The sequence below is a fragment of the Marmota monax genome, unplaced genomic scaffold (genome assembly GCF_021218885.2).
Source record: "Marmota monax isolate L192 unplaced genomic scaffold, Marmota_monax_Labrador192_F-V1.1 WCK01_AAM20220418_F8-fsc00148, whole genome shotgun sequence".
NCBI classification, from domain to species: Eukaryota; Metazoa; Chordata; class Mammalia; order Rodentia; family Sciuridae; genus Marmota; species Marmota monax.
Window position 1 is genome coordinate 1955735 of NW_026693034.1, and position 25012 is coordinate 1980746.

At 37.8% G+C, this 25012-nt stretch overlaps 2 protein-coding genes across 4 annotated transcripts in view; one reads left to right on the plus strand and one right to left on the minus strand.

The window, feature by feature from the left end:
* Positions 1–25012, minus strand: part of Eif2ak1 (eukaryotic translation initiation factor 2 alpha kinase 1) — a 37915-nt gene that overhangs the window by 2712 nt on the left and 10191 nt on the right. For all 3 annotated transcript variants that reach the window (XM_046453708.2, XM_058582442.1, XM_058582443.1), the window contains 11 exons: positions 23659–23696; positions 22348–22447; positions 19822–19902; positions 18980–19079; positions 18219–18270; positions 17586–17913; positions 15843–15954; positions 9695–9795; positions 3617–3731; positions 3325–3407; positions 1560–1793 (listed from right to left, as the gene is read on the minus strand). In XM_046453708.2, the coding sequence (XP_046309664.1) occupies positions 1560–1793; positions 3325–3407; positions 3617–3731; positions 9695–9795; positions 15843–15954; positions 17586–17913; positions 18219–18270; positions 18980–19079; positions 19822–19902; positions 22348–22447; positions 23659–23696 (1344 nt within the window). The remainder of the gene's footprint in view (positions 1–1559; positions 1794–3324; positions 3408–3616; positions 3732–9694; positions 9796–15842; positions 15955–17585; positions 17914–18218; positions 18271–18979; positions 19080–19821; positions 19903–22347; positions 22448–23658; positions 23697–25012) is intronic.
* On the plus strand, positions 5582–10525 carry Ankrd61 (ankyrin repeat domain 61). The gene is made up of 3 exons (XM_046453713.2): positions 5582–5900; positions 6964–7061; positions 7960–10525. The coding sequence occupies exons 1-3, from the start codon at positions 5685–5687 to the stop codon at positions 8903–8905; spliced, it is 1260 nt and encodes a 419-aa protein (XP_046309669.1). The 5' UTR covers positions 5582–5684; the 3' UTR covers positions 8906–10525.

A 25012-nucleotide genomic window follows, 5' to 3' on the forward strand; every position in this document is an offset into this window, starting at 1 on the left:
ACTAATAAAATTTATTTTTAATTGAAAATTAATATGCTTTAAATAAAAGAAAAATCAACTTCCTGATTTTTCTCCCCTTTGGCTGCTAGGGAAGGAACTCAGGGCTTTATGCGTGCTAAGCATACCTCTACCACTCATTCACGCAAATATCCCCTATGGATTCTTTTAAACAATCATTACAATTGATTTCCAAACAACTGCTATCAGAATCACTTCAAGAGTTTGTTAAAATACAAACTGCTGCCCAATCCCAGAACTCCTTTCCTTCCCTTGTGCCTATTTTTTTTTTTGGTACTGGGAATAAACTCGGGCACTTCACCACTAAGCCACATCCCCAACCCTTTTTATTTTTTTATTTAGATACAGGATCTCGCTAAGTTGCTGAGGCTGGTTTTGTAGTCACAATCCTCCTGCCTCAGCCTCCCCAGCCACTGGGATTACAGGTGTGAGCCACTGTGCCCAGCTCAGAATTTATCTTAACAGGTTGGGAGACTGGTGAGGGCCTAAGAATTCTACCAAATTCCCAAGAGATTTTCTTCTGCTGACCTAGAGACTAAGAAAACTTCCACACTCACAGACTGCTGCACAAACACTTGTTTTAATTACTTGGGAATCTTGCGAACATGCAGATTTTCACTGAGAATGTTTGTGGAGCTCCCAGGTAGCACTGATGCATGCAGCTGATCTGAGGACCATACTTTGAGCAGCAAAACACTACACAATGTGTGAATATATCTTTGACTCAAGCTTTAATTAAATCTTAGAAAGTTTCTTGCCCCACCCCAACCTTTCCTGAGGATTGAACCTAGGAGTGCTTCACCACTGACCTACACCCCAACCCCACCTTTTTTTTTTTTTAATTGAAACGGGATCTTGCTAAATTGCCATGGCTTCAAACTTATGATCTTTCTGGTTCAACCTCCTCAAGCTGATGGGATTATATGTGTGTGCCACTGTGTCCAACTTAAATCTTACAAGTTTCTAGAAGAACAAAATGGATGAATTACCTACTGGTTCCAATATACGCAGACTAGTGACTATACCTGACACTGTGAACATGGTCAGGAAGGAGGAAGGGAATGGGATCCCCTGGAGAACACCATATCACAGGGCTGAAAACCAACACTGAAAGCTCTCCTTGTGGCAAAGGTTTTATCTGCCACCACTGTTCCATCTACTCCTTAGAATTATTACTCTCTTTTGCCCTTTGATATGTGTCCCTTTTTATTAGTGGACACTTTTATAATAATTTAGAAAAGGTTCATGATTGAAAAGGAAAAATAAAAACCTTCTTACTGACTTACTAGCAAGATGAGCCTAAAAAGTGAAACTTAGTTTTAGACTGGAAAGCTGGCAGTGAGTCAACTCATGTAAACCCCCAATACAAGTGTGCTACAGTATAAGCTTACACTTGTTATGTTGTTAGGAAACCCAGAATGGGCTTAAGGTTTCCAAAAACCTTAACTGAAACTCAACTGATCTTCATGAAATAGGATTCACAATTAACAAATTCTATTCAAGCTGGATACTTCCCCCAGAATTAAAAAAAAATTACGTACATTTCCGGAAGTTTGGAAAAGTTCACTCTGCAGCAGCTGAAGAGCAGATGGTCTCTGAGATGCATTCCTCCTAGTTAAGTGCTGGATATACTTGGCTTGTACTGGACACCTTTTACTGAGGGATTCAGGTATGTGACCAGTTCTTACTCCTGTTAAAACTGCTGCTCGCTCCATTTCTGTCCCAAAGGGCTGAAAGAGTTCAAGCAGGATCACACCCAAGCTGTACATATCTGACTGGAAAAGAACAAAAAATGGGGTTCAAGAATACAATTTGAAGTTAGAATGGCACTTCCAAGGCAGTTTACACTCTCAAACAAGCAAGGATTTCTAAGAATGAGGATTTACAGCCACAGACAGGAATACAACAGGAAGGCCCATGCTTTACAGAGACAAGTGTCTATCCCAAGCAAGAGGTAACCAGGATTTTCACAGCCTGATCTCTTTAATACCCAAAAGGGGCACCCCTAGGCATGCAGGATTGGTGGTCAGTGAAAGGACAGCAATATTTCCCACCACCCACAGCAATCATAGCCGTACAACTATCTCCACCATCCATGACAATCCAGGCCTGACGCAGGCAGAGCAACATAAGCTTGTGACTGCTAGTGCCATCAATACAGGACTATCACCAGGTCCTTTTCTGGTTTAACCTCTACCTATACTCTAAGCATTCCTGGTAATGTTTGCAAATTCTGCATAAGATCTGTGCTACTGGGCTGGGGCTATAGCTTAGTAGTAGAACACTTGCCTAGCATGTGTGAGACACTGGTTTTGATCCTTAGCATCACATAAAAATAAACAAAGGCATTCTGTCCATTTATAACTACAGAAAAAAAAAAAAAAGAATCTGTGCTACTGCTAGGAATGATGGCACACACCTGTAATCCCAGCAACTCATGAGGCTGAGGCTACCCTGAGCAGCTTAACAAGGCCTTGTCTCAAAAAATAAAAAGGGCTAGAAATATAGCTCAGTGGTAGTGCCTGGATTCACACCCCAGGACAAAAAGGGAAAGAATGAATTACTTTCCCTAAAAACTAGTTTTTTAGGATGGTCTTTACCAGATAAGCTTTTAGAGACAGCCATGGTTTCTTCTGCCAGTTCTTTCCCAATAGCTAAAACACTGATGGATTCCTCAAAAAGAAGAAAAATGAATAGACTTATTTTGAAAAGAGAATTTACTTTAACGCTTCTTTAAGGAAAATAAAAGATACTGGGCACAGTGGCGCACACCTGTAATCCCAGAAGCTCAGGAGACCAAGGCTGGAGGACAGTGAGTTCAAAGTCAGCCTCAGCAATTTAGAGAAGCCCTAAACAACTCAGTGAGACCCTATCTCAATAAAATACAAAAAAGAGCTAGAGTGTGGCTCAGTGGTTAAGCATCCCTGGGTTCAATCCCCAGTACCAAAAGAAAAAAAAGGCTTCCCTGTAGCATTTATTTACATAAGCTTGAAATGAAAAGCTGAACAAATGCCTCTAAGAATTCTTACTTCCTGAATTGAATGGTGACATTTTAAAGGGGAAAGTTCACTTCAGGAACAATTTGAGACATCCATGGAGTTAGAAATAGTAAAGTAGCCTAAAGGGCAACACAATCAGATTCAGGTGAAAAGTGAGGCTTCTTACTAGAGCAGCATGGTTAGTGGGTCACCTGCAGGGATATTCTCTCCAGACATTTCTACTATACAGCTTCTGCACTAACTGTCCTATTTGATAATTAATGATTGCAGAACAACTCAAATGAAAAAAAAAAGCAACAAATCCTACCTTGGCATCGTACTCAGATCCTTCCAATTGCTCAGGTGAGGCGTACAGACAAGTACCCACTCTGGAAGTATGTGTTGGTGTTCCTACAGTTGAAAAAGCACATATTAAACACTAAGAGTTAACACTGTCAACATTAAGAAATATGATAAGCAGGGGACTGTAGCTCCTACAGGGACAACAGCTATATTTTGTTTTTAATCTTAGTTTTGTTATTACATTTTTATGATGGTCTTTAAATACCAACATGTTTGACCATGTTCCTTTTTTAATGCAAAAACAAAAAACTGCTTACCCTTCCCATTTCTATTGGTCCAATCTGAATTCTTCTGTATGATGTCTGTGCAGGCCAGGCCAAAGTCTCCTATTTTCACTTGCTGATCAGGACCATGAAGAAAAATATTTCTAGGCTGTACACAAACACAACATGTCCACTCCTTACTTTTCTTAAAACAAATAGTGAAGACTCATAAATGTTAAGAGCTATTAACTCTGACACAGGATACAATGGGACATGCCTGTAATCCCAGCAACTCTCAAGAGGCTGAAGCAGGAAGACGGCAAGTTTGAGATCAGCCTAGGCAACTTAGCAAGACCCTTTCTCAAAAACAAAATAAAAAGGGTTGGCTATGTAATAGTCAAAAAAAAAAAAAATAAAAAGGGTTGGGGATGTCAACATCTGTAGGTTGAATTCCCTAATACCACAAAAAAAAAAAAAAGAAGATGAAGAAGATAGCAACTCAGAAGTAAGCAGCCCTGTCAAAAATTAAAACTTTAAGCAACAGTTCTCAAATTTGGCTGTATGTTAGAATTATCAGAGGAGTTCATAAGAATCTCAACATCCAGGCTGGGTTGTAGCTCAGTGGTAGAGTGCTTGCCTAGCATGTGTGAGGCACTGGGTTCGATTCTCAGCACTATACATAAATAAAGGTCCGTCAACAACTAAAATTAAAAAAAAAAAAAAAGAATCTCAACATCCATGTCATTCCTCATACCCACTAAGTGAAAAACTGGATGGGGCTGGATGTAAGTCCCAAAGTCCCAAAGGTATTTCACATTTAGAATTATTAATGTAAGAGCATGCTTTATACCAAGACAAGTGCTTCTTGACCTTGTCTGTGTGTTATCATGTGAGAAGCTTTTAAGAACTGTCCTCTAATAGTCAAAGACTGATATTTTTCACGAAAAACTTCGGGAGTTTGCTGTTTTTTGGTGGCGTAGGAAGTGTTATGAATTGAACCTAGGGTCTTGTACATGCTAAGCACACTTCCCCAGGCCAACTTTTTTTTTTTTTTTTGAAAACAGCATCTCGCTATTTTGGCTGATCCCAAACTCCCAACCCTTCTGCCTCAGTTTCCCCCAGCCACAAAGCCCAACAAATTTGGTATTTTTCATAAGTTCTCACATATCTTATATGTTAGTTAGGGTTGGGAACAACAATTATCACACTATGAAGACAAACATTTGATATATTTAAGCAATCTTCACAGATCCAAAACATCTTCCAACCACACTATTCCTACACCAGTGAAAAACTGCATCTAGCCAGGTACAGTGGCACATGTCTGTAATCCTAGCTACTGGGGAGGCAGAGGCAGATCTGATAGGATAGCAAGTTCAAGGCCAGCATCAGCAATTTAGCAAGGAGAACTATCTCAAATTTCAAAAGGGCTGGGGATGTGCTCAGTAATAGAGCACTTCCATAGCATATGTGAGGCTGTGGATTTGATCCCCAGCACAGCAAAAAAAATGAAAAAAAAAAAAATGCACCTATATGGGGAAAGAAGATTCTACTAAAATTAATACACACACACATACACACACACACACTTGGATTGAAAGTTGTTTTCTTGGGATGGGATTGTGGCTCAGTGGTATACAAGAACAAGAGGACTTGCTTCACATGTGTGAGGCACTGGGTTCAATTCTCAGTACCACATATAAATAAATGAATAAAATAAAGGTCCATCAACAACTAAAAAAAAAATTTTTTTTAAAAAGTTGTTTTCTTACTTTTAAATGTAATAATTTGATGTTAATATATAAATACCCTGTTTAGTTCTGTTAGTTGTTTGAACTAAGTTATCTGGAAGAGAAAGCAGAAATAAGTGTAAGATGACAGTTAAAATGTTTTTGTGACTGTGTAGAAAAGCCTAAATACTCTGCTGACATTTGGTTCTATGCAATCAGATAACAAAGTCTGAAGAGGTTTGGCTCCAATTAAAAAATGAACTGTATTCACAAATATAATCCTCAACAATTCTAGAATAGTTCTAGAACTGCACTAAAGGGATCATCATAAAGAAACAAATTGATTCCATAACAGCAATTTCCCCTGAACTCACAAGTCTCAAGATTTTCTGATGGGAAATATAACCAAGAAGGGAAGCAGAAACCTGGTAGTTGACAGTACCAAGTCACTGGAGGACAGCTCAACCACAGCACTGCACACTAAGCTTTACGAAGCCATAATCAAAGATGACTGCACTACAATCAAGGCACTTCTCAGAAACCACCATGTCAACCAGCCCCTGACTATTCTGGCCAGCTCCACCAGCTATAGATTACATCTGAGCCAGGTACCCTCTTTTATACTTAGTCACTTTTAGATAAAAGAGGGAGGAACATGATCTAACACTTGTGAACTATCTAAGCTCTTTGCTGCCCTAACAAAACATGTGGCTCAGCCACTAACCAGCCCATCCCCCTACAGGGCAGAGTGCAGGTCTGCAAGACCTCCCTTCCATTCACTATGTGTAAACTAATGGAAGAAAAGACTAGAACTTATTTGGCTCAAAGAACATTAGATCACCCTTCTCAAAGATAACCCTTAGTAAGGCCCTTAGCAACTTAGTCCTGTCTCAAAATAAAAAAATAAAAAGGGATGAGGACATAGCTCAGTGCTCAAGCACCCCTAGGTTCAGTCCCCAGTTACCATTTAAAAACAAAAAAGGAGGGGCTAGGGTTGTAGTTCAGCAGTGGAGCGCTCACCCAGCAGGTGCGAGGCACTGGGTTCCATCCTCAGCACCACATAAAAATAAATAAATCAAATAAAGGTATTGTATCCAACTACAACTAAAAAAAAGAAAAATTTTAAAAAAAAGGAAGTCAGCTTCACTTTTCCTCCTCTCCCCCATATCTTACAGCCACAGTATAAAACCACACATTTCTCTCTCTCTCTCTGTGTGTGTGTGTACACATATTTTTTTAAGAGCTAGCATAAACAGCTCTGCTAATCATAGACAGAACATATGCTACGTTATCTTTGAAACCCCAAAAATGCAAGGTTTGCTACTGATGATATGACTTTGGTAAAGCCTTAAACCCAGCACCTACTTGCTTGTCACTACAATTTAAGGATAAATAACTTTAGAGCATTAATTTTACACTATGAGTTCTTCACAAAGATACAGCTTTCAAAGTCATGAGTGTTGCCTTGATAAATTTGCATTTCTGTAAAATACAGATTCTATAATATGAAATCCCCTGGATACTGGTCATTTAAAATAGACAATAGCAAAGGAAAATTTCAACACATATGCCAGAATACTACTGAACCAATGTAAAACTAACATACTTGGTTCCCTTGGAATGGCAAGCTAGCACAAATTGTGCTTTTAATACATTTTGGTCTCCCCACAGCAAACACAGTCCATTATCCCAATTCATCTGGCCGCAGAATACCACAAGGCACCAAGTTTGCTCTGTTTGTTAGAACATGGAGCTGATCCAGAAGTAAGGTAAGTGAATTTAGCAGGCCATCTAAAGTGACCATCTGAGTGACTCAGAGGTTATCTATCCTAGTTACTTAGGGGCTTGTTCATTCTTCATGGGTTATGAACTACAAATCATCATGTTTTGAATGAACCTACTTCTGTTATGACTAGATGATATACTAGAAAAATTGGAGAAGATGCAAAAACACAAACCAGACAGCCAAATTAATGCACACTGAGTATTAAGTGCTCAATAACAGTATTGTGGAAAATACATTAAGTTCTGGCCAGAGCCCTCAGGAAGTCTAATAACCTAAGAAAAAACAAGACAATGGGTTTTCTTGTTTATGACTCTCCATTAGAAGGTAAGCTTGATGACAGAGAAATTTATCCTCCTCACTACTCCATCTCCAACACCTAAACCAAATGCCTGCCACTGATAGACCCACTCTCAATCTCTCCTTGCACCTTCACCCCCACCCCAGCTTTCCAAGTCTCCTCCAAACCTGCCCCATCCATCATGGACTCCCCACATCTCCTCAGGGGTTCCTCCGAGCACCCCTTCCTCCGAGCACCTCAAAACTACATAACATCCCTGGATGAAGCCCCTGCACCTCTCTGCAAGTTGCCCACTTCCAATATTACTCCATGGGTTAACTATTCTCTGATCTGTAAGCCCTCCAGAGGCAAGGGCCACTTATTGTTCACTACGTCCTTGGCCCAGGGCCTCACAATAATAAATATATATAAACTGAAAACTTGTGGATATCCTAAGAAATTACCCAGCAACAGAGATTCTGAAACATTTCTTCAAAGTAGTTAAAGGATATTAAGAAAATGTTGCCTTCTTAAACATTTAATTTTTTCATGCAGAGCCATTCTCACTGTTAATCTAGTTAACATGTGATAAATACCCTTCCAGGGACACACGCGGCCTCACAGCTCTTCACTTGATGCTACTGCATTGGCCAATCACTTCTACCACATGGACAAAACCAGGCGACAGAATCCAAAGGATCCTGACAGACATTCAGAATAATGCTGTACTGTGTCTCCGCATTTTATGTGAACATGGAGCTCAAGTTAATGCCCGGGTAGACAACAGCAACAAACATTCACCCCTCCACCTGGCCATAACATATGGAACCTACCCAGTTCTCTCCATTTTGGCCCAAAATGGTGCTCAGGTCAATGCCATTAATGAATCCAGCATGACACCCCTTCACATGGCTGCAGATGTACTGAATAAGGAAATGATGGAAACGCTCATTGCATGTGGTGCAAATGTTAACTGTGCTGTCTCTTCTACCGGGAACACAGCCCTGAAGCTGGCAGTGTGTACAGCATCAAGCAAGGCAGGCCGATTGCTAGCAGCAGGGGTTAGCTGCATCCGTATGCTGCTAATTCACGGAGCCAAAGTTAATGCCCAGGACCATGAAGGTCAAACAGCTCTCCATGAGGCATGTTTTGGAGGCAGAGAGGCAATAATCAATCTCTTGCTGGAATTTGAAGCAAATGTCAACATTTTAACAAAAAACTCAGAATCTCCAATTTATATGTACCTTCAACGCAGTTCCAATGTCAGAGATACGACACTTCTTGCCAGGCTACTTCATCACACTTACCCTTTGAGACTGACCAATAAGCAAGGTATCCTACCTGCAGGAATCATGCTACCAGAATTCCACCTCTTAAAGGAAAACCTAATAAACTTATCTCAAAAACCTTTATCCCTAGAGGATATCTGTAAAAGAAACATCAGAAACGTTTATGGTGAGAAATACAAACAACACCTGAAGAAACTTCTCCCGATGAAGATGTGGAACTCTATATACTGCTGTTATGATTTAGCTTACCTCTTGAAATAAGACCTCCAGGTTCCTTAGTGCCAGAGAATTTCAACAACTCAAAATGTTTTTTCTGGCTAGACATACACCAGAAAATACATAACTCATCATCCTTACATCCCAATGTAGAAACTACTGGTTCCTAAACCCTTTTCAAAAAATAAAGTGATTTGCACATCAATTTTTTAAATATTTTTAGTTGTACATGGGCTCAATACTTTATTTATTTTTATGTGGTACTGAGGATAGAACCAAGTGCCTCACGTACAAGGCAAGTGCCTTACCACTGAGCCACAATCCCAGCCCCTGCACATTAACTCTTATGCTCCTTAATTTTCTTTTAAATGCCTTTATCACAATTTAAGTTTTGCCTGAAAAATAAACAACTTACTTTAAAACTTGTCAGCAAAAGAAGAAAATATTTTTCTTGATAGTCTTTTGTGGATTAAAAACTGGAATAGTGCTCATCATCATTTTTCAAGCAGCAAAAAATTAAACTTTCCCAGAAAGTTTATTATCTAATGCTATGATAATATATAAGCATTTCTGACAGTAAAAGTACATTCAGCATCACTAATAGTACCTGGACTCCAAGAGTAATGTTCAAATACTCTAAAATTGCTGTTTTTAATTTAATCTAAGGTTTTCTTGACTGGACCTATGCAATGATGATTTATACAGAAGTAACAATGACCTTCCAAGTATATGAACAAGGATACATCATCTCACTGTACCCAGGGAGCCCACATCAAGTCACCCCTCACATAAAGTCACCACTACTGCTTTCAAGGATTCAGATACCCAACTTACCTTCAGATCTCTGTGTACAATTCCCATGTCATGTATGTAAAATACACCTTCCACCAATTCTTGAAAAATTTTTGTTGCAACACTGGCCATAACATAAGGACCTGGAAGGCAGGGTGGGAAATAGCTTCATTTCTCTATTTTTTTAAATCCATTATATTAATATCTAAATGTTAAGGTGATTCAGACACTTAGGCAACACTCAAGTTTTTAACAAAGTCAAGGAGCTGTGGAGCACAATCTGAAGCACAAAGTCAACACAGAAAGTGTTCCTCAGCTAGAGAAGAAACCATCAGACTGGCACCCAATCCTTGATGGACTGTGTCACCTGAAAGAAAGGACCTCTAATTTCACCCAGAATCAATTTCACCCTGTATCAATTACCTTTTAAACAATTCTCAGGCATTAGATGACTAGCTTAGATATAGTTTAAGTTCCCATCAACCCTTGACATCCTGAGATCTAATGCTAATAAATCCAATTTATTAGCCCACAATATATTAAAGATATTACAAATAGTGGAATAAGATAAATTTCATTTGATTGAGAGTTTTAAATTTCTATCATCTGGAAGACTTATTTGCAAAAATGACTGACAAATGAAGTACGTGGCAAAAAGAAAAAAGTATAGGGCATGGTGGTGCAAGCCTATAATCCCAGTAACTTGGTAGGCTGAAGCAGGAGAATCAGAGGTTCGAGACCAGCCTGGGCAACTTAACCCTTAACTTAACCCTTTCCTCAAAGTAAAAAATAAAAGGGATTGAAGATATAGCTCAGTAGTAAAGCATCTTTGGGTTTCCCAGTACCAAGAAAAAAAAAAGTGAACTAATTCATCTAATTAATATTTATAAGACTAAATAAAAATTAATAAAGAAAGAAATCCTGGAGTTTGCCTGCCAATTAAGTTTAGTAATATCAAACTAAGCATTTAATAGCTCAGTCATTTTAAATCATTAACTAATCTATTGTTTACATTCATATAAAAGAACCCTGCATGTTCTTCTTGAATGAGCCTTGTTTGTTTTAGAGCTCAAACCTACTCCACACACACACACACAGAGGATAACTTTTTACAATATCTAGTTTATAATTGGGCAAGTACTTCAGAAGACAAACTACTCTCTCTCTCTCTCTGTGTGTGTGTGTGTGTGTGTGTGGTGTGTGTGTGTGGTAAAAGCAATGGTTCCATTTATAAAAGACCCCTGCTCTGACTACCTATCACACAAAAGTGATTACCATACTCCTGTCTAGATAGAAAAGTAAGAAAAGCTTTTGACTGCCACAACTATGTAGAACCACTACCTTCCTGTGGTGTCTTGAAAACATGTGGTTCTTGTTTTATCCACCCCACATCTCCAAATGGCAGGCAATAGTCACAGGATTCAAACTGGACCTGGGGGCAGACCTGGAAGACAGGGTACTGATTCTATGGCAGTAGTGTCCATTCATGCCATTTTCTGTGCCTGGCAATCTGCTACATCCTTTATATTCCTCACATTAATCCTCACAACAACCCCACACCACAGGGACAACCCACAACTGATAGATGATAGACAGACAGAGTATTCCCAGACTTGCATGGAAACTTAAAGCTGGTAAGTATAGTCAGGACTCAAATCCAGGTCTGCTGTTCCTGGGATTATTGGGAATGGTGAAATGTGAAAACAGAACTGATGTAAAGTGGGACTGGGGTCATGCCTCAGTGATAGAGTGCTTGCCTACCATTTGTGAAGCACTGGGTTCAATTCTCGGTACCACATAAAAATAAATAAGGGGTTGGGGCTGTAGCTCAGTGGTGGAGCACCTGCCTAGCACATGTAAAGCATTGAGTTTGATCCTCAGTACCACGTAAAAGTAAATAAATGTATTATGCCCATCTACAACTAAAAAAAAAAAATTAATATATAAAGGTTCATCCATAAGTCAAAAAAAACTAACATGAAGCTATGAACACAGTGTTGGACAACACTACAAAGTTAAAACTTCAAAATATTTTAAGAAGAAAACAGCCCAGCATGATGGCACATGTCTATAAGTCCAGCTACTCAGGAGGCTGAGGCTGGAGTATCACAAATTCAAGGTCAGCCTGGGGAACTAAATGAAACCTGGTCTCAAAACATAAAAAGGGCTGGAGATGTAGCTCAGTGGAAGAGCATTCCTAGGTTCAACCTCCAGTACCACCAAAAAATTAAAAATAAGTAAATATTCTGTATATGTATATATTACATAAACATATATACATATACACATATACACCATCCTAGCAGCATCATACATATTTTGCCTTTATTGTTTTAACAGACTTCTTGAACTGGATGGTAAGGATTAAAATTCTCCTGCCATACTCATTACTTATTCTCTAAATGGAAGTTTAGAGATCAGCAACTGCATATGGTGCTTCAATAAACTATGTCCATTTTCCTAAGGAACTGCACACGGCACTACAACGGTCATGCAGCAGGCTAAAGACACATACACAAGGCACTGAAAATAACCAACACACCACCTGCCACAACCGAACTGAACCAAGTGCATTCCCTCCACCTAAGTACATGGTAAACCAGAGAAGCAGCACCGGAGTGCATAGAGGAGCTTCTGGAGACATTGTTTTTGCATTGGAAGCTGGTCTCAGATTTGAGTAAGGATATCTTAGACCCAATAAAGAACAGCAAATGATTAATGACTGACATTTAGTTTTGACTTAAAATCAAGTCACTCACAGGCTGGGGTTGTGGCTCAGTGGTAGAGCAATTGCCCAGCATGCATGAGTCACTGGGTTCAATCCCCAGCCCCACAGAAAAATGAACAAATAAAATAAAGGTATTGGGTCTATCTACAACTAAAAAAATATTAAGAAAAAAATCAGATCACTCTCATCTACCATTCTGATAATCTAATATTGTGATTTTTAACTTTGGCTAGACATGAGAATCAAGTAAATTTTCCAATAAGTGTCAAAGACCAAGGTCTATCTTAGAACAATCACTCTATATAAAAATAACAGATATACTCCCAGATAGCTTTCTTTTATTTTTTTTAATCTTTATTTTGTTTATTTATTTTTATGTGGTGCTGAGGATTGAACCCACATGTGCGAGGCAAGCGCTCTACCGCTGAGCCACAACCCCAGCCGCAGCAGTTTTCTTTTAAAACAGATTTTACATTTTAAAATAATCTTGAATTTACAGAAAAACTGAAAGGATAGTACAAAAAGTTTTCATAAAACCCACACTCAGTTGTCCCCTTTTTCTTTTTTTCCCCTTTAGTGGTAGGATTGACTCCAGAGCCTTGAGCATGCTAAGGAGGCTCTCCACCACTGAGCTACATCCCCAAGCCCCCACTTCCCCTTGTTATCAACACCTTACATTAAAACGATACATTTGTCACAATGGGTGTACCAATATTGATACATAATATTACTAAATAAAGTCCACAGTTCACTCAGGTTTCCTTAGTCTTTACAGTTTCCTCTTTCTATTCCAGGACCCCAATCAGGATATACCTATCATATAACATGGAGTTGTTGTGTATCATTAGATTCCTCTGGCCTGTGACAATTTCGAAAAGTACTCATCAAGTATTCTGTAGAATGTCCTTCAATTGGGATTTTTCTACTATTTTTCCCATGATTAGATTGGGACTATGGTTTGGGAAAAGGAAGATCACAGAGATAAATTGCCATTCTCATCACATCATACCAAGGATACTCACACTAACATGACTTATCAACACTGATAGTGACTTCCATCTCTGGCTAAGGTTGTATCAGGCTTCTCCTCTGTAAAGTTACTCAACATTTTTAAAAATCCTACATGTGATTCTAAGGTGCAGCCAAATCCGAGAATCAGTGTTATATTTTTAAATATCCAACAAAGTGTTTCTAGAAGGACCTATATATATAGGGTGTTGATGGGAGGCGGGGAACCTGGATTATATAAGAAATTTTTTATAATTTTATATACGAAATTTTTTTTATAAGAACACCAATTTCAGAATTTAAAAAATGATAATAATAAAGTAAAACAAGTATTTAAATTTGTCTTAGGGCTGGGGTTGTGGTTCAGCGGTAGAGTGCTTGCCTGGCATGTGAGAGTACCATGTATAAATAAATAAACTAAAGGTCCACTGACAATTAAACAGATTTGTCTTAGAAATGTTAAAATTCTACCCAAGGGCTGGGGCTATAGCTCAGTGGCACAGCACTTGCCTCACATTGTGTGAGGCACTGAATTTGATCCTTAGCACCACATAAAAATAAACAAATAAGAAATATCCATACTACTTTCCAAATTGGCTACACCAATTTGTAGTCCCATTATTAATGTATGCATGTGCCTTTTTCCCCCACATCCTTTTTTTTAAATTTTTTTTTGTAGTTGTAGATGGACAGAATACCTTTATTATTTATTTATTTTTATGGGGTGTTGAGGATCAAACCCAGTGCCTCATGTATGCTAGGCATGCACTCTGCCACTGAGCTATAACCCCAGCCCTGTCATTATTTGTATTCTTAATTTTCTTTTTTTTTAAAGAGAGAGAGAGAGAATTTTTTAATATTTATTTTTTAGTTTTCGGGGACACAACATCTTTGTTTGTATGTGGTGCTGAGGATCGAACCCGGGCCGCAAGCATGCCAGGCGAGCACGCTACCGCTTGAGCCACATCCCCAGCCCCTATTTGTATTCTTAATAGCTGCCATTCTGACTGGAGTGAGATGAAATCTTAGAGTGGTTTTGATTTGCACTTCTCTAATTGCTAGAGATGTTGAATAATTTTTCATATATTTGTTGACTGACTGACTGTATATGATCTTCTGAAAAGTGTCTGTTCAGTTCCTTAGCCCATTTGTTGATTGGTTTACTTGTTTTTATGAGTTCTTTACATATCCTAGAAATTAATGCTCTGATGTGCGTGTGGTAAAAATTTGTTCCCATCTGTAGGTTCTCTATTCACTTCACTGACTGACTGTTTTGCTGAAAAGAAGCTTTTTAGTATGAATCCATCCAATTTATTGACTCCTGATTTTAATAGGAATTCTATTAAAGAAACTGGGGCCTAATCCGACATGATGAAGATTTGGGCCTACTTTTTCTTCTATTAGGTACAGGGTCTCTGGTTAATTAGCCAATATAGAAAGCAGTATGGAGATTCCTTGGAAAACTGGGAATGGAACACCATCTGACCCAGCTAACCTACTCCTCGGTTTATACCCAAAGGACTTAAAAACAGCATACTACAGGGACACAGACACATCAATGTTTATAGCAGCACAATTCACAATAGCTAAATTGTGGATCAACCTAGACACCCTTCAATAGATGAATGGGTAAAAAAAATGTGGTATATACACACAATGGAATATTACTCAGCATTAAAAGAGAATAAAATCATGGCAATTAAAGGTAAATGGATAGAATTGGAGAATATAATGCTAAGTGAAGTAAGCCAATCCAGGGCTGGGATTGTGGCTCAGTGGTAGTATGCTCACGTAGCATGCATGAGGCACTGGGTTCTATCCTTAGCACCACATAAAAATAAAATAAAGATATTGTGTCCCCCTAAAACGAAATAAATAAATAAATATTTTCTAAAAAAAAAAAGAAACAAGCCAATCCCCCAAAACCAAATGCCAAATGTTTTCTTTGGATGTGGGGTGAAACGTGGGAGGAACAGACAAACTTTAGATAGGGCAAAAGAGAGGAAAGAGAAGGGAGGGGGCATAGAGGTAGGAAAAATGGTGGAATGAGACAGACATCATTACCCTAAGTACATGTATGAAAATACTTTGTGTACAACTAGAGACATGAAAAGTTGTGCTTGATTTATGTAAAATTAATTGCATTCTACTGTCATATATAACAAATTAGAATAAAATTTTTTTAAATTCTACCCAAAATCATTAACCTAAATTCCATCATAGTACTCTTTCAATTTAATAAAACTTTATTACTTAGAAATTTATCTTCCAAATTTGTTCTTGCAAAATGTTGAAAAAAAGCACAACTATTTCTTTGAACTTTTTTATTGTTAGTTTTCTTATTCTTTTTTTTTTTTAAAACCTAAAGCCCCAGAGGCAATTCCTAACATTAGATGAGAAAGATCTGACTATCTTTATTTCCCCTTCAGTATTTACTATTCAGATGGTACTTACAGGCAGCTTCATCCACACATTCTTGGTTCCGCTTGTTCCTCTCGGCTATCCAGTCAAACAGGGACAGTTCACACAGCTGCATTTGGATATGCAACATCAGGTGGTACTGCACCTAGGACAGGACACACTGTGGGCTCCCATATTTGCTAATTCACGCAACACTCAACGTGCCTACTCTAGGCCAAAAACAATGGCTAAGCACTAAGGACCCAGGCCTGCCCAAGAAGCAGAACAATAACTCAATAATTAAAATAGTGTGTCATAACACAAGGAGGCAAGGGTAGGCCAGGCTAGAGTCAGTAGGAGTCCAATGGTAGAAGCTCCCGAACATGACACACGGAGGAAGCAGTTCTGAAACTGGTCTGCAAACAGTTTTTAAATCTAAGATAAAACATCAAAGAAGCTTATGTAGTACTCTATAACTCTACTGAAGTATATATACTTTAGCTTCACATAGTATATAATAACTTGATTCAAGAAAATTATAAGCAAACATTAAACTTCCTACAGCCCACTCATTTAGGCATCAAAGGAAATTTTCCAAATACAGAAATACAGAACAATGAAACAATTCTGATTAGAAGTCCTTCAAACTAAACTCCTTTGGATTCAGGTGAATCCATTCAAAGTTTTTCATTTAAAAAAAAAAAAAAAAGTTGGGCTAGGGTTGTGGCTTAGTGGTAGAGCACTTGCCTAGCATGCATGATGAGGCCCTGGGTTCGATCCTCAGTACCACATATAAATAAATAAATAAAGGTATTGTGTCCATCTACAACTAAAAATATATAATGTATATATTTAAAAAAAAAAAAAAAGCTCACACATCTGTAATCTCAGCAAGAGGAATTCAAGTTCAAGGTCAGCCTTAGCAACTTAGCAAGGCCTTAATCAACTTAGACCCTGTCTCAAAATAAAAATATCAAAAGGGCTGGGGACAGGCTGGGGTTGTGGCTCAGTGGTAGAGTGCTTACCTAGCACACGTGAGGTACTGGGTTCGATCCTCAGCACCACATAAAATAAAGATATTGTATTTCTACCTACAATTAAAAAATAAATATTTTTTTAAAAAAAGGGCTGGGGACATGGGCTCAGTGTTTACGAACTGGTATCAAAAAACAAAAACAAAAACATACATACAGACATATATATTCCTTGACAAGAATTCTGTGTTCTGTGTTGTGTATATATAGCTGAGATATACAGTTTTGCAATTCTAATGACAGATTCTGTAAAGACTTTGTTAATGCTCACTTTTTAAAATACTAATATTCAATACCAGTGATGGAAGTCTGACCAGCATATTAGTATAACCCTCAATAAGAATATTCTGAAAACTGACCTGGTAATCCTACAGGACTCATCTAAAATAAAGCTCTAAAAATAGAAAACTCTTTGCATAAATATATTTTTACAGCATGATGCTAACACACTACAGAAATAGAGTGTGAATGAGACTTCCAAGTCCAGCGCAGATATTAAAGAATGTCTAGAGAAGCAATGACCCACTAGGGAAGTCAGAAAAGGGTCATTAGTAGGAGCTAAGTGAAGGAGGCAGACCAAATATAAGGGCCATATGGCAAGAGAAAACATGGTGAGTCCAAGACTGAACACAGCGCAGAAGAGCGAGAGCAGAGACAGGGAGGCATGCCAAGTGGGAAGTCAGATGAGAAGGCAGGCCCATTACAATCCTTCATACAATTTTTAAGATACATCTCATCAGTAGGTTCTGGGAAAATGCTCTACCTCTGTCTGTCCCAACAAGTTAAAGTTTACTTCAGAAGACTCTTCAGTGGATGTGAAATTCCCTTCCAGGTCTGAATTATGCCTGACTGGCAGCTGATGTTTGACAATCGATCTGTCAGACAAATCAGCCAAGCCATTTTCCTGGAGATCAATGGATGACTCAAGTTCATTGCTGTCCCTTATAACTAAATCTGTGGTGTAGTTCACCAATTTGTTATTCTGATTTTCGATGTCACATTCTCCAAAGGGTTTTTCTTTTTCTGAGGTAAACTCAGCAAAGATAATTGACGAGCTGCTACTTTCATTGTCTTTAACATCATATTGATCCCTGGAGGAAAAAAACAGCAAAAAATAAAAGTGACTGTAAAAAGAGATCAAAAGAGTATCTCAACTGCTTCTTCAAGTCTGTAGGAATCTTATAGATAAGATTTTTGAAAAGGGTATCAAATTGTTCCAGTAGCACCCTTTATTTAACATACTAAAATACTTGAGGAGAAAGCAATTTAATATTTTTTAATAAAAATAAACAAAAAGAAAGCCTAAAACACTCCTGCCAAGCTCCCAATAGGAAAAGGCAAAGGCAAGTCAGTGCAGGCCACAGTAAACAATGTCTAATGTGCATACACCTCATACCTGTCCACATCAGAGAGCACTTCGAGAGAGGGCAACTGAATAGGAACTCTGCCTGTTGAACAAAAACAAAATATAAATATCTGCAAGCAGCCCAGTACTTCAACTTAAAGTTAAAAGCAGAGCTAAAATGTATAGATAATACCAAATGAGACTATAAGTCAAAATGAATACACCATCTTTATTAAAATAGCAGGCTTGTTTTAGAAAGTATAAAAACAGACTTGTTGTATACACCAGGAGTCAGCAAACTTTTTGGAAAACCTGAAAGAAAATAGTTTAGGTTTTGTTAACTCTAAGGGACTCAGCTGCAACCTGAATTCTGTTGTAGTGCAAAAGCAATAGGTACATAAGCCTGTGTTCTAATAAACTTTTTTATTAAGTTCCAATAAATCACATTCTGAGCTTAGATAACCCAATTTGAATTATTCATAACTCCCCAAATATTCTTTTCATTCCTTTTAACTATTTGAAAATCAAAAACCATTCTCAACTTGGAATATACAAAAACAAGGGTAGGCAAGATTTGGCTCACAAGTAGAAATATGCCAACCATTTTACTATATAGGTTAAGTATCTTTTATCCAAAATGCACAGGACCAGAAATAAATCAGACTTTGGATTTTTTCCAGATTCTGAAATATTTACACAGACTACAAAATCTAAAAAATTTTAACACTCTAAAAGTGTTGAATTTCAGAGCTTTTCAGATTTCATGTTTTCAGACATGGGATGCTCAATTTGTATAGTCAAAAATGACTTACCTTGGGGCTGGACCACATGAACATGTTCTATCCAGGCAGTATGATAGCCTACAATATTAGGGTGCTGAAGACCTGCCAGCACCTTTACTTCCCGTAGTACCTAAAGAAAATGTAAAAAGATTTTACCAGCAATTTGTTAAGTGTTTATTCCTCTTGAACACTTCTTGTTCAAGAGCAAATAATAAAAATCTCTCTGTACAAGCAATCTGAACTATGTCAATGGGGATATTCTAGTGAGAGACAAATAGTTACAGCAACTAAATAAATTTATACAGCACTTTATGTTTCGTAAAGCTCATTCATTATCATTCTCTCATCTGATTTCCTACATCAAATCAAGGTAAGTAAAAAAAACACTATAGTCAAGTGAGAGAAACAGCAACTCAGAAAATAAGGCAGTTTTCCCAGAACCACAATAGCATGTAGGGGGAAGACCTAGACAAACCGGGCTCATGCTTTATAGTAATAAATTGTACTATACACTAATCATTTACCTGAAAAATTAATTTCCCCAGCAATGACTTGAAATGTGGTAGTCTACAAAAAATTACCTTAAATAAAAATTTAGTTTTGATATTTATACTATACTACAATCTCATCTTTTAAGAGAGCAATCCATACCACCTACTATTTGCCAAATACACATATAACTCCTTTGAAAAGGAACTTAATTCACAATTATACAAAATAAATCTTTGTTTCTTTCTTTGAAATGAGGCTTGCTATGTTGCCCAAGCCCATCTTGAACTCCTGGGCACAAGTCCCACCACAGCATCCCAGCAGATGAAATGCAGGTACATGCCACCACTGGGTCTAGCTCAAAACACTTCTTAAAATCATACCTTCATGCAGTCAGTCTTAGTTGCACCCTTAATCAGAATTTTCTTAATTGCATAATGCTGGCCATCTAATTTATTCCTGACCTAAAAAGCAGAAAAGACCAAGTATTAAGTTCCAATAAATTATAAATTAATAAGTTCCTCTATTCTGAGCTTAGTTAACCCAAACTAGCCAAAAAGATCAAATTAAGCTAAAGCCAAGAATCTTTGCCCCTGTTTTCTGGGAAGTGAGTCCTACTCGGCTGGACTGCAGCTTTGTAAACTGTGTGAGTCTGACACCCAAAGATTCCAGGTCTAAAGAACAGGAACATCAGCTAACCTACCTAAGCCCCAAAATGCAGGATATTCTTTTTAGTAACACTGTGTGTGTGTGTGTGTGTGTGTGTGTGTGTTGCTGAGGATTAAACCCAGGACTTTACACATGCTAGCTCTATCCCAAAACTACATCCCCAGCCATATTAACACTTTTTTATTTTTTTAGAGAGAGAGAGAGAGAGAGAATTTTAATATTTATTTTTTAGTTTTCGGCAGACACAACATCTTTGTATGTGGTGCTGAGGATCAAATTCAGGCTACACGCATGCCAGGCAAGCGCGCTACCGCTTGAGCCACATCCCCAGCCCCAACACTTTTTTTTTTTTTCTTTTTTGTACTACGAATTGAGCCCAGGGGTACTCTACCACTGAGCTACATCCCCAGCCCTGTTTTGGATTTTTTTTTAATTTATTATTTATATATGACAGCAGAATGCATTACAATTCTTATTACACATATAAAGCACAATTTTTCATATCTCTGGTCATGTATAAAGTATATTCACACCAATTCATGTCTTTATACATGTACTTTGGATAATAATGATCATCACATTCCACCATCATTTATAACCCCTCTGCCCTACCTAGAGTTCATCTATTCCTCCCATGCTTCCTCTCCCTATCCCACTATGAATAAGCCTCCTTATATCAGAGAAAACATTCGCATTTAGGATTGGCTAACTTCACTTAGCATTATCTTCTCTAACTCCATCCATTTATCTGCAAATGCCACGATTTTATTCTCTTTTATTGCTGAGTAATATTCTATTGTGTATATATGCCACATTTTTTTTTTATCCATTCATCTACTGAAGGGCATCTAGGTTGGTTCCACAGTTTAGCTACTGTGATTGTGCTGCTAGAAACATTGATGTGGCTATGTCCCTGTAGTATGCTGTTTTTAAGTCCTTTGAGTATAGACCAAGGAGAGGGATAGCTGGGTCAAATGGTGGTTCCATTCCCAATTTTCCAAGAAATCTCCATAATGTTTTCCATATTGGCTGCACCAATTTGCAGTCCCACCAGCAGTGTATGAGTGTACCTTTTTCCCCACACCCTCGTCAACACTTATTGTTATTTGTATGCATAATACCTGCCATTCTGACTGGAGTGAGATGAAATCTTAGAGTGGTTTTGATTTACATTTCTCTAATTGTTAGTGATGATGAACATTTTTTCATTTATTTATTGATTGATTGTATATCAGGGAACAGACATTTCAGTGTCTGTTCAGGTCCTTGGCCCATTTATTGATTGGGTTATTAGTTTTTTTGGTGCTTAGCTTTTTGAGTTCTTTATATACCCTAGAGATTAGTGCTCTATCTGATGTGTGAGGGGTAAAGATTTACTCCCAAGATGTAGGCTCTCTATTCACCTCACAGATTGTTTCTTTTGCTGAGAAGAAACTTTTTAGCTTGAGTCCATCCCATTTACTGATACTTGATTTTAATTCTTGCACCACAGGAGTCTTATTAAGGAAGTTGGGGCGGCCTAATCCCACATGATGGAGATTAGGCCCAATCCTGTTTTTTATATTTTACTTTGAGAAAGGGTCTTTCTAAGTTGCCAAAGCTGGCCTTGAACTTATAATCCTCCTGTCTCAGTCTCACAAGTAGTTGTACATTTTTAATAAGAATATACCCTAAGGGCTAGGGTTGTAGCTCAGCAGTAGAGTGCTTGCCTAGCACATGCAAGGCCCTGGGTTCAATCCTCAGCACCACATAAAAATAAATAAATAAAAATAAAGATATTGTGTCCAACTAAAACTAAAAAATAAATATTAAAAAAAGAATATACCATAAAACAAAGCTCTTATGTTTTCAGAATACACCTAGTATTCTTAGAAAAATATTAAAACTTGGGCTGGGGATGTGGCTCAAGTGGTAATGTGCTCGCCTGGCATGCGGGGGGCACTGGGTCCGATCCTCAGCACCACATAAAAATAAAATAAAGATGTTGTGTCCACCGAAAAATGAAAAATAAATATTAAAAAATTCTCTCTCCTCTCTCTTTTTAAAAAGAAAAAAGAAATGAAAAATATTAAAACCTACATACTTCCCTGTAAATAATAAATCATAATGATAAGTAAATAAATGTGACATCTAGGCATTCTCTGAGTGCTTTATAATAATAATAATAATAATGAAACCAACTTCTCAAAATACACTTATTTATAGAGTAATGGGTCAAAATGAGCAAGTAGAAAACAAACCTTGTATACTCTTCCATATCCGCCTTTTCCTAAGATGGCAATTTCTTCAAATTCATTCAAGTAACGTGAAGTTTGTGCTTCAAAGGCTATTTCCCTGGATCTAAAAGTTAAATACAAACACATAATCAATATTTTTGGTTTTATTTTTGGTACTAGGGATTGAACCCAGAGACACTTTACCACTGAACTACATTCCCAATGCTTTTCTTAAATTTGAGACAGGTTCTCACTAAGTAGCTGAGGCTGGTCTCCAACTTGCAACACTCTTGCCTCAGCCTCCCAAATCATTAGGATTAAAAGTCTACTCCCCTTCAGTGGCCAAATATATAATCAATATTAAAACCTGAAACAATATGATCTAGGACAGTTCGCATTCACTGTATTATGTACAAATCTGCTGACTCATCTATTACTAAACTGCAATCATCTATTACTAAACTGCAATCATTTATAAAAATATGAACTGAAGTGGGGCTGGGGCTGTAGCTCAGTGGTAGAGCACTTGCCTAGCACATGTGAGGCACTGGGTTCAATCCTCAGCACCACATAAAATAAAAGTAAGTATCCATCTACAACTAAAATATATATATAAAATGAAGTAAAATTTTTCATTCTTTATAAAGAAAACATTGGCTAAGCAAATCAACAATGTACTGAAAATAGCAAAGGGGTCATTAAACTAATTTCAAGTCCCTTACCAGTTATAAATTACCACCAATGTTTTACAACAGAAATCCTAAGGAAGGTTACTGGACAGTAATTGATTAGGTAAACTCAGTAACAAATTTATTTAAATTACAATGCAGACCAGACATAGATTTTAAATATTTTGTAAACAGATGTTCCCTAAAAGAGATGGGGTATCAATAAGGTGAATTAACAGTGGGGCTTAACAGAATCCACACTCAATGGGGACAAGAGTTGGAAGAGGAAAGAAATGAGAAAGCAAGTCCTGGAGCAGGACTAAGCGCTAACAACACAGTCTTAAATTGTCATTAACTATCCTAGTGCAGTGGAGCACGCCTGTAATCCCAGCAGCCTAGGAAGCTGCAGCATGAGGATGGAAAGTTCCAGGCCAGCCTCAGCAACTCAGTGAGGCACTAGGCAACTTAGCAAGACTCTGTCTCAAAACAACAAAAAAAGAGCTGGGGATGTGGCTCAATGGTTAAGCACCCCTGGGTTCAATTCCAGGTTCCAAAAAGAAAAATTCACAAACTACCCTAACAACATTATTTTTTAACTCTCAAATTAATACTGATTTCTTTTGAATAGTTTAGTCTGTGCATAATCAAAGAAGTACTTAACACATACCTGATCTTCTGCATATAAGAATTATCCTCACAAGGATCCTGAAACAAAAAAAGTACTTTTAAAAAACCGTTTTGAAAAGTTTGAAATATGCAATCTTTCAAAATTCAATGTCACATTTATAGCCCCAAATACTCAAAACAATATTGAAAACAAAACCAAAAACAACTTTTGGCGATGGGTGGGGATCAGAATACCAGAGATCAAATCCAATGATGCTTAACCACTGAGCAACATCCCCAGCCCTTTTTTATTACTTTTTTTGAGACCAGGGTCTCAGTAAATTGCTTAGGATTTCAACTAAATTGCTGAGGCTGGCTTTAACTTGTGACTCTTCTGTCTCAGCTGGGGCTCATTGGTTGAATGCTCCTGAGTTCAATTCCTGGTACCAAAAAAAATAAATAAATAATAAAATGTAAATCACATTATGTCACTCCTATGCTCAAAAAATTGCAATGTGTCCCATCTTATTCTGAGTAAAAACCAAGCCCATTAAAATGGTCTCAAGGGCTAGGGATGTGTCTCAAGCGGTAGCACGCTTGCCTGGCATGCGTGCGGCCCAGGTTCGATCCTCAGCACCACATACAAACAAAGATGTTGTGTCCGCCAAAAACTAAAAAATAAATATTAAAAATTCTCTCTCAAAAAATAAATAAATAAATAAATAAATAAATAGCACGTGTGAGCCACTGGGTTCAATTCTCAGCACCACATATAAATGAATAAAATAAAGGTCCATCAATAACTTAAAAAAATATTTTTTAAAAAAAAATGGTCTCAAGGTCCTACTTCATCTGTCCCCTCCACTCCTTTCTTTCCCTGAATTTAGGTGTTCCCTCTAAATTCTCCCCTTTGCTCACTCTACTCCAGCCATAGGGATGCCTTTCAGTCCCTCACTCCCAGCCTCAGCACACTGCCACTTGCATACCCACCATGGGACCCTCCTACACTGTTCCTCTGCTTGGAATGATCTTCTTCTACATATCTGCATAGTTCATTCTCTCACCTTCAACTCTTGACTTTAACATTGTGTCAGTGAGGCCCTCCCTGGCCACCCTATGTGAAAGTTACACAGCCCCTCCCAACATCTCCAAAGCCCTTTCACTTCCTTATGTTTGTCTTTTATATTAACACCACCTAACACCTCATATATTTTTATATTTTTTCCTATTGTTTTCTGCCCTCTCATCCAAATATAATCTCCATGAGGGCAGGGATTTTGATCTATTTTGTTCAATGATTTTACCTCAGCACCTCAAAGAGTCTAACACATAATATTTCTTAAATGTTGCTGAATAAGCAAAGTTTATATTTTAAAAAACCTGACATGTAATTAGAATTTCATAATGCTTTAAAA

Excerpts from the sequence above, each read along its gene's own strand:
- Ankrd61 (XM_046453713.2), top strand. The coding sequence starts at position 5,685 with ATGGGAAATATAACCAAGAAGGGAAGCAGAAACCTGGTAGTTGACAGT. Across the intron at positions 5,901-6,963 it reads ATAGATTACATCTGAGCCAG|CAAACACAGTCCATTATCCC; the intron begins GTACCCTCTTTT and ends GTCTCCCCACAG. Across the intron at positions 7,062-7,959 it reads GGAGCTGATCCAGAAGTAAG|GGACACACGCGGCCTCACAG; the intron begins GTAAGTGAATTT and ends ATACCCTTCCAG.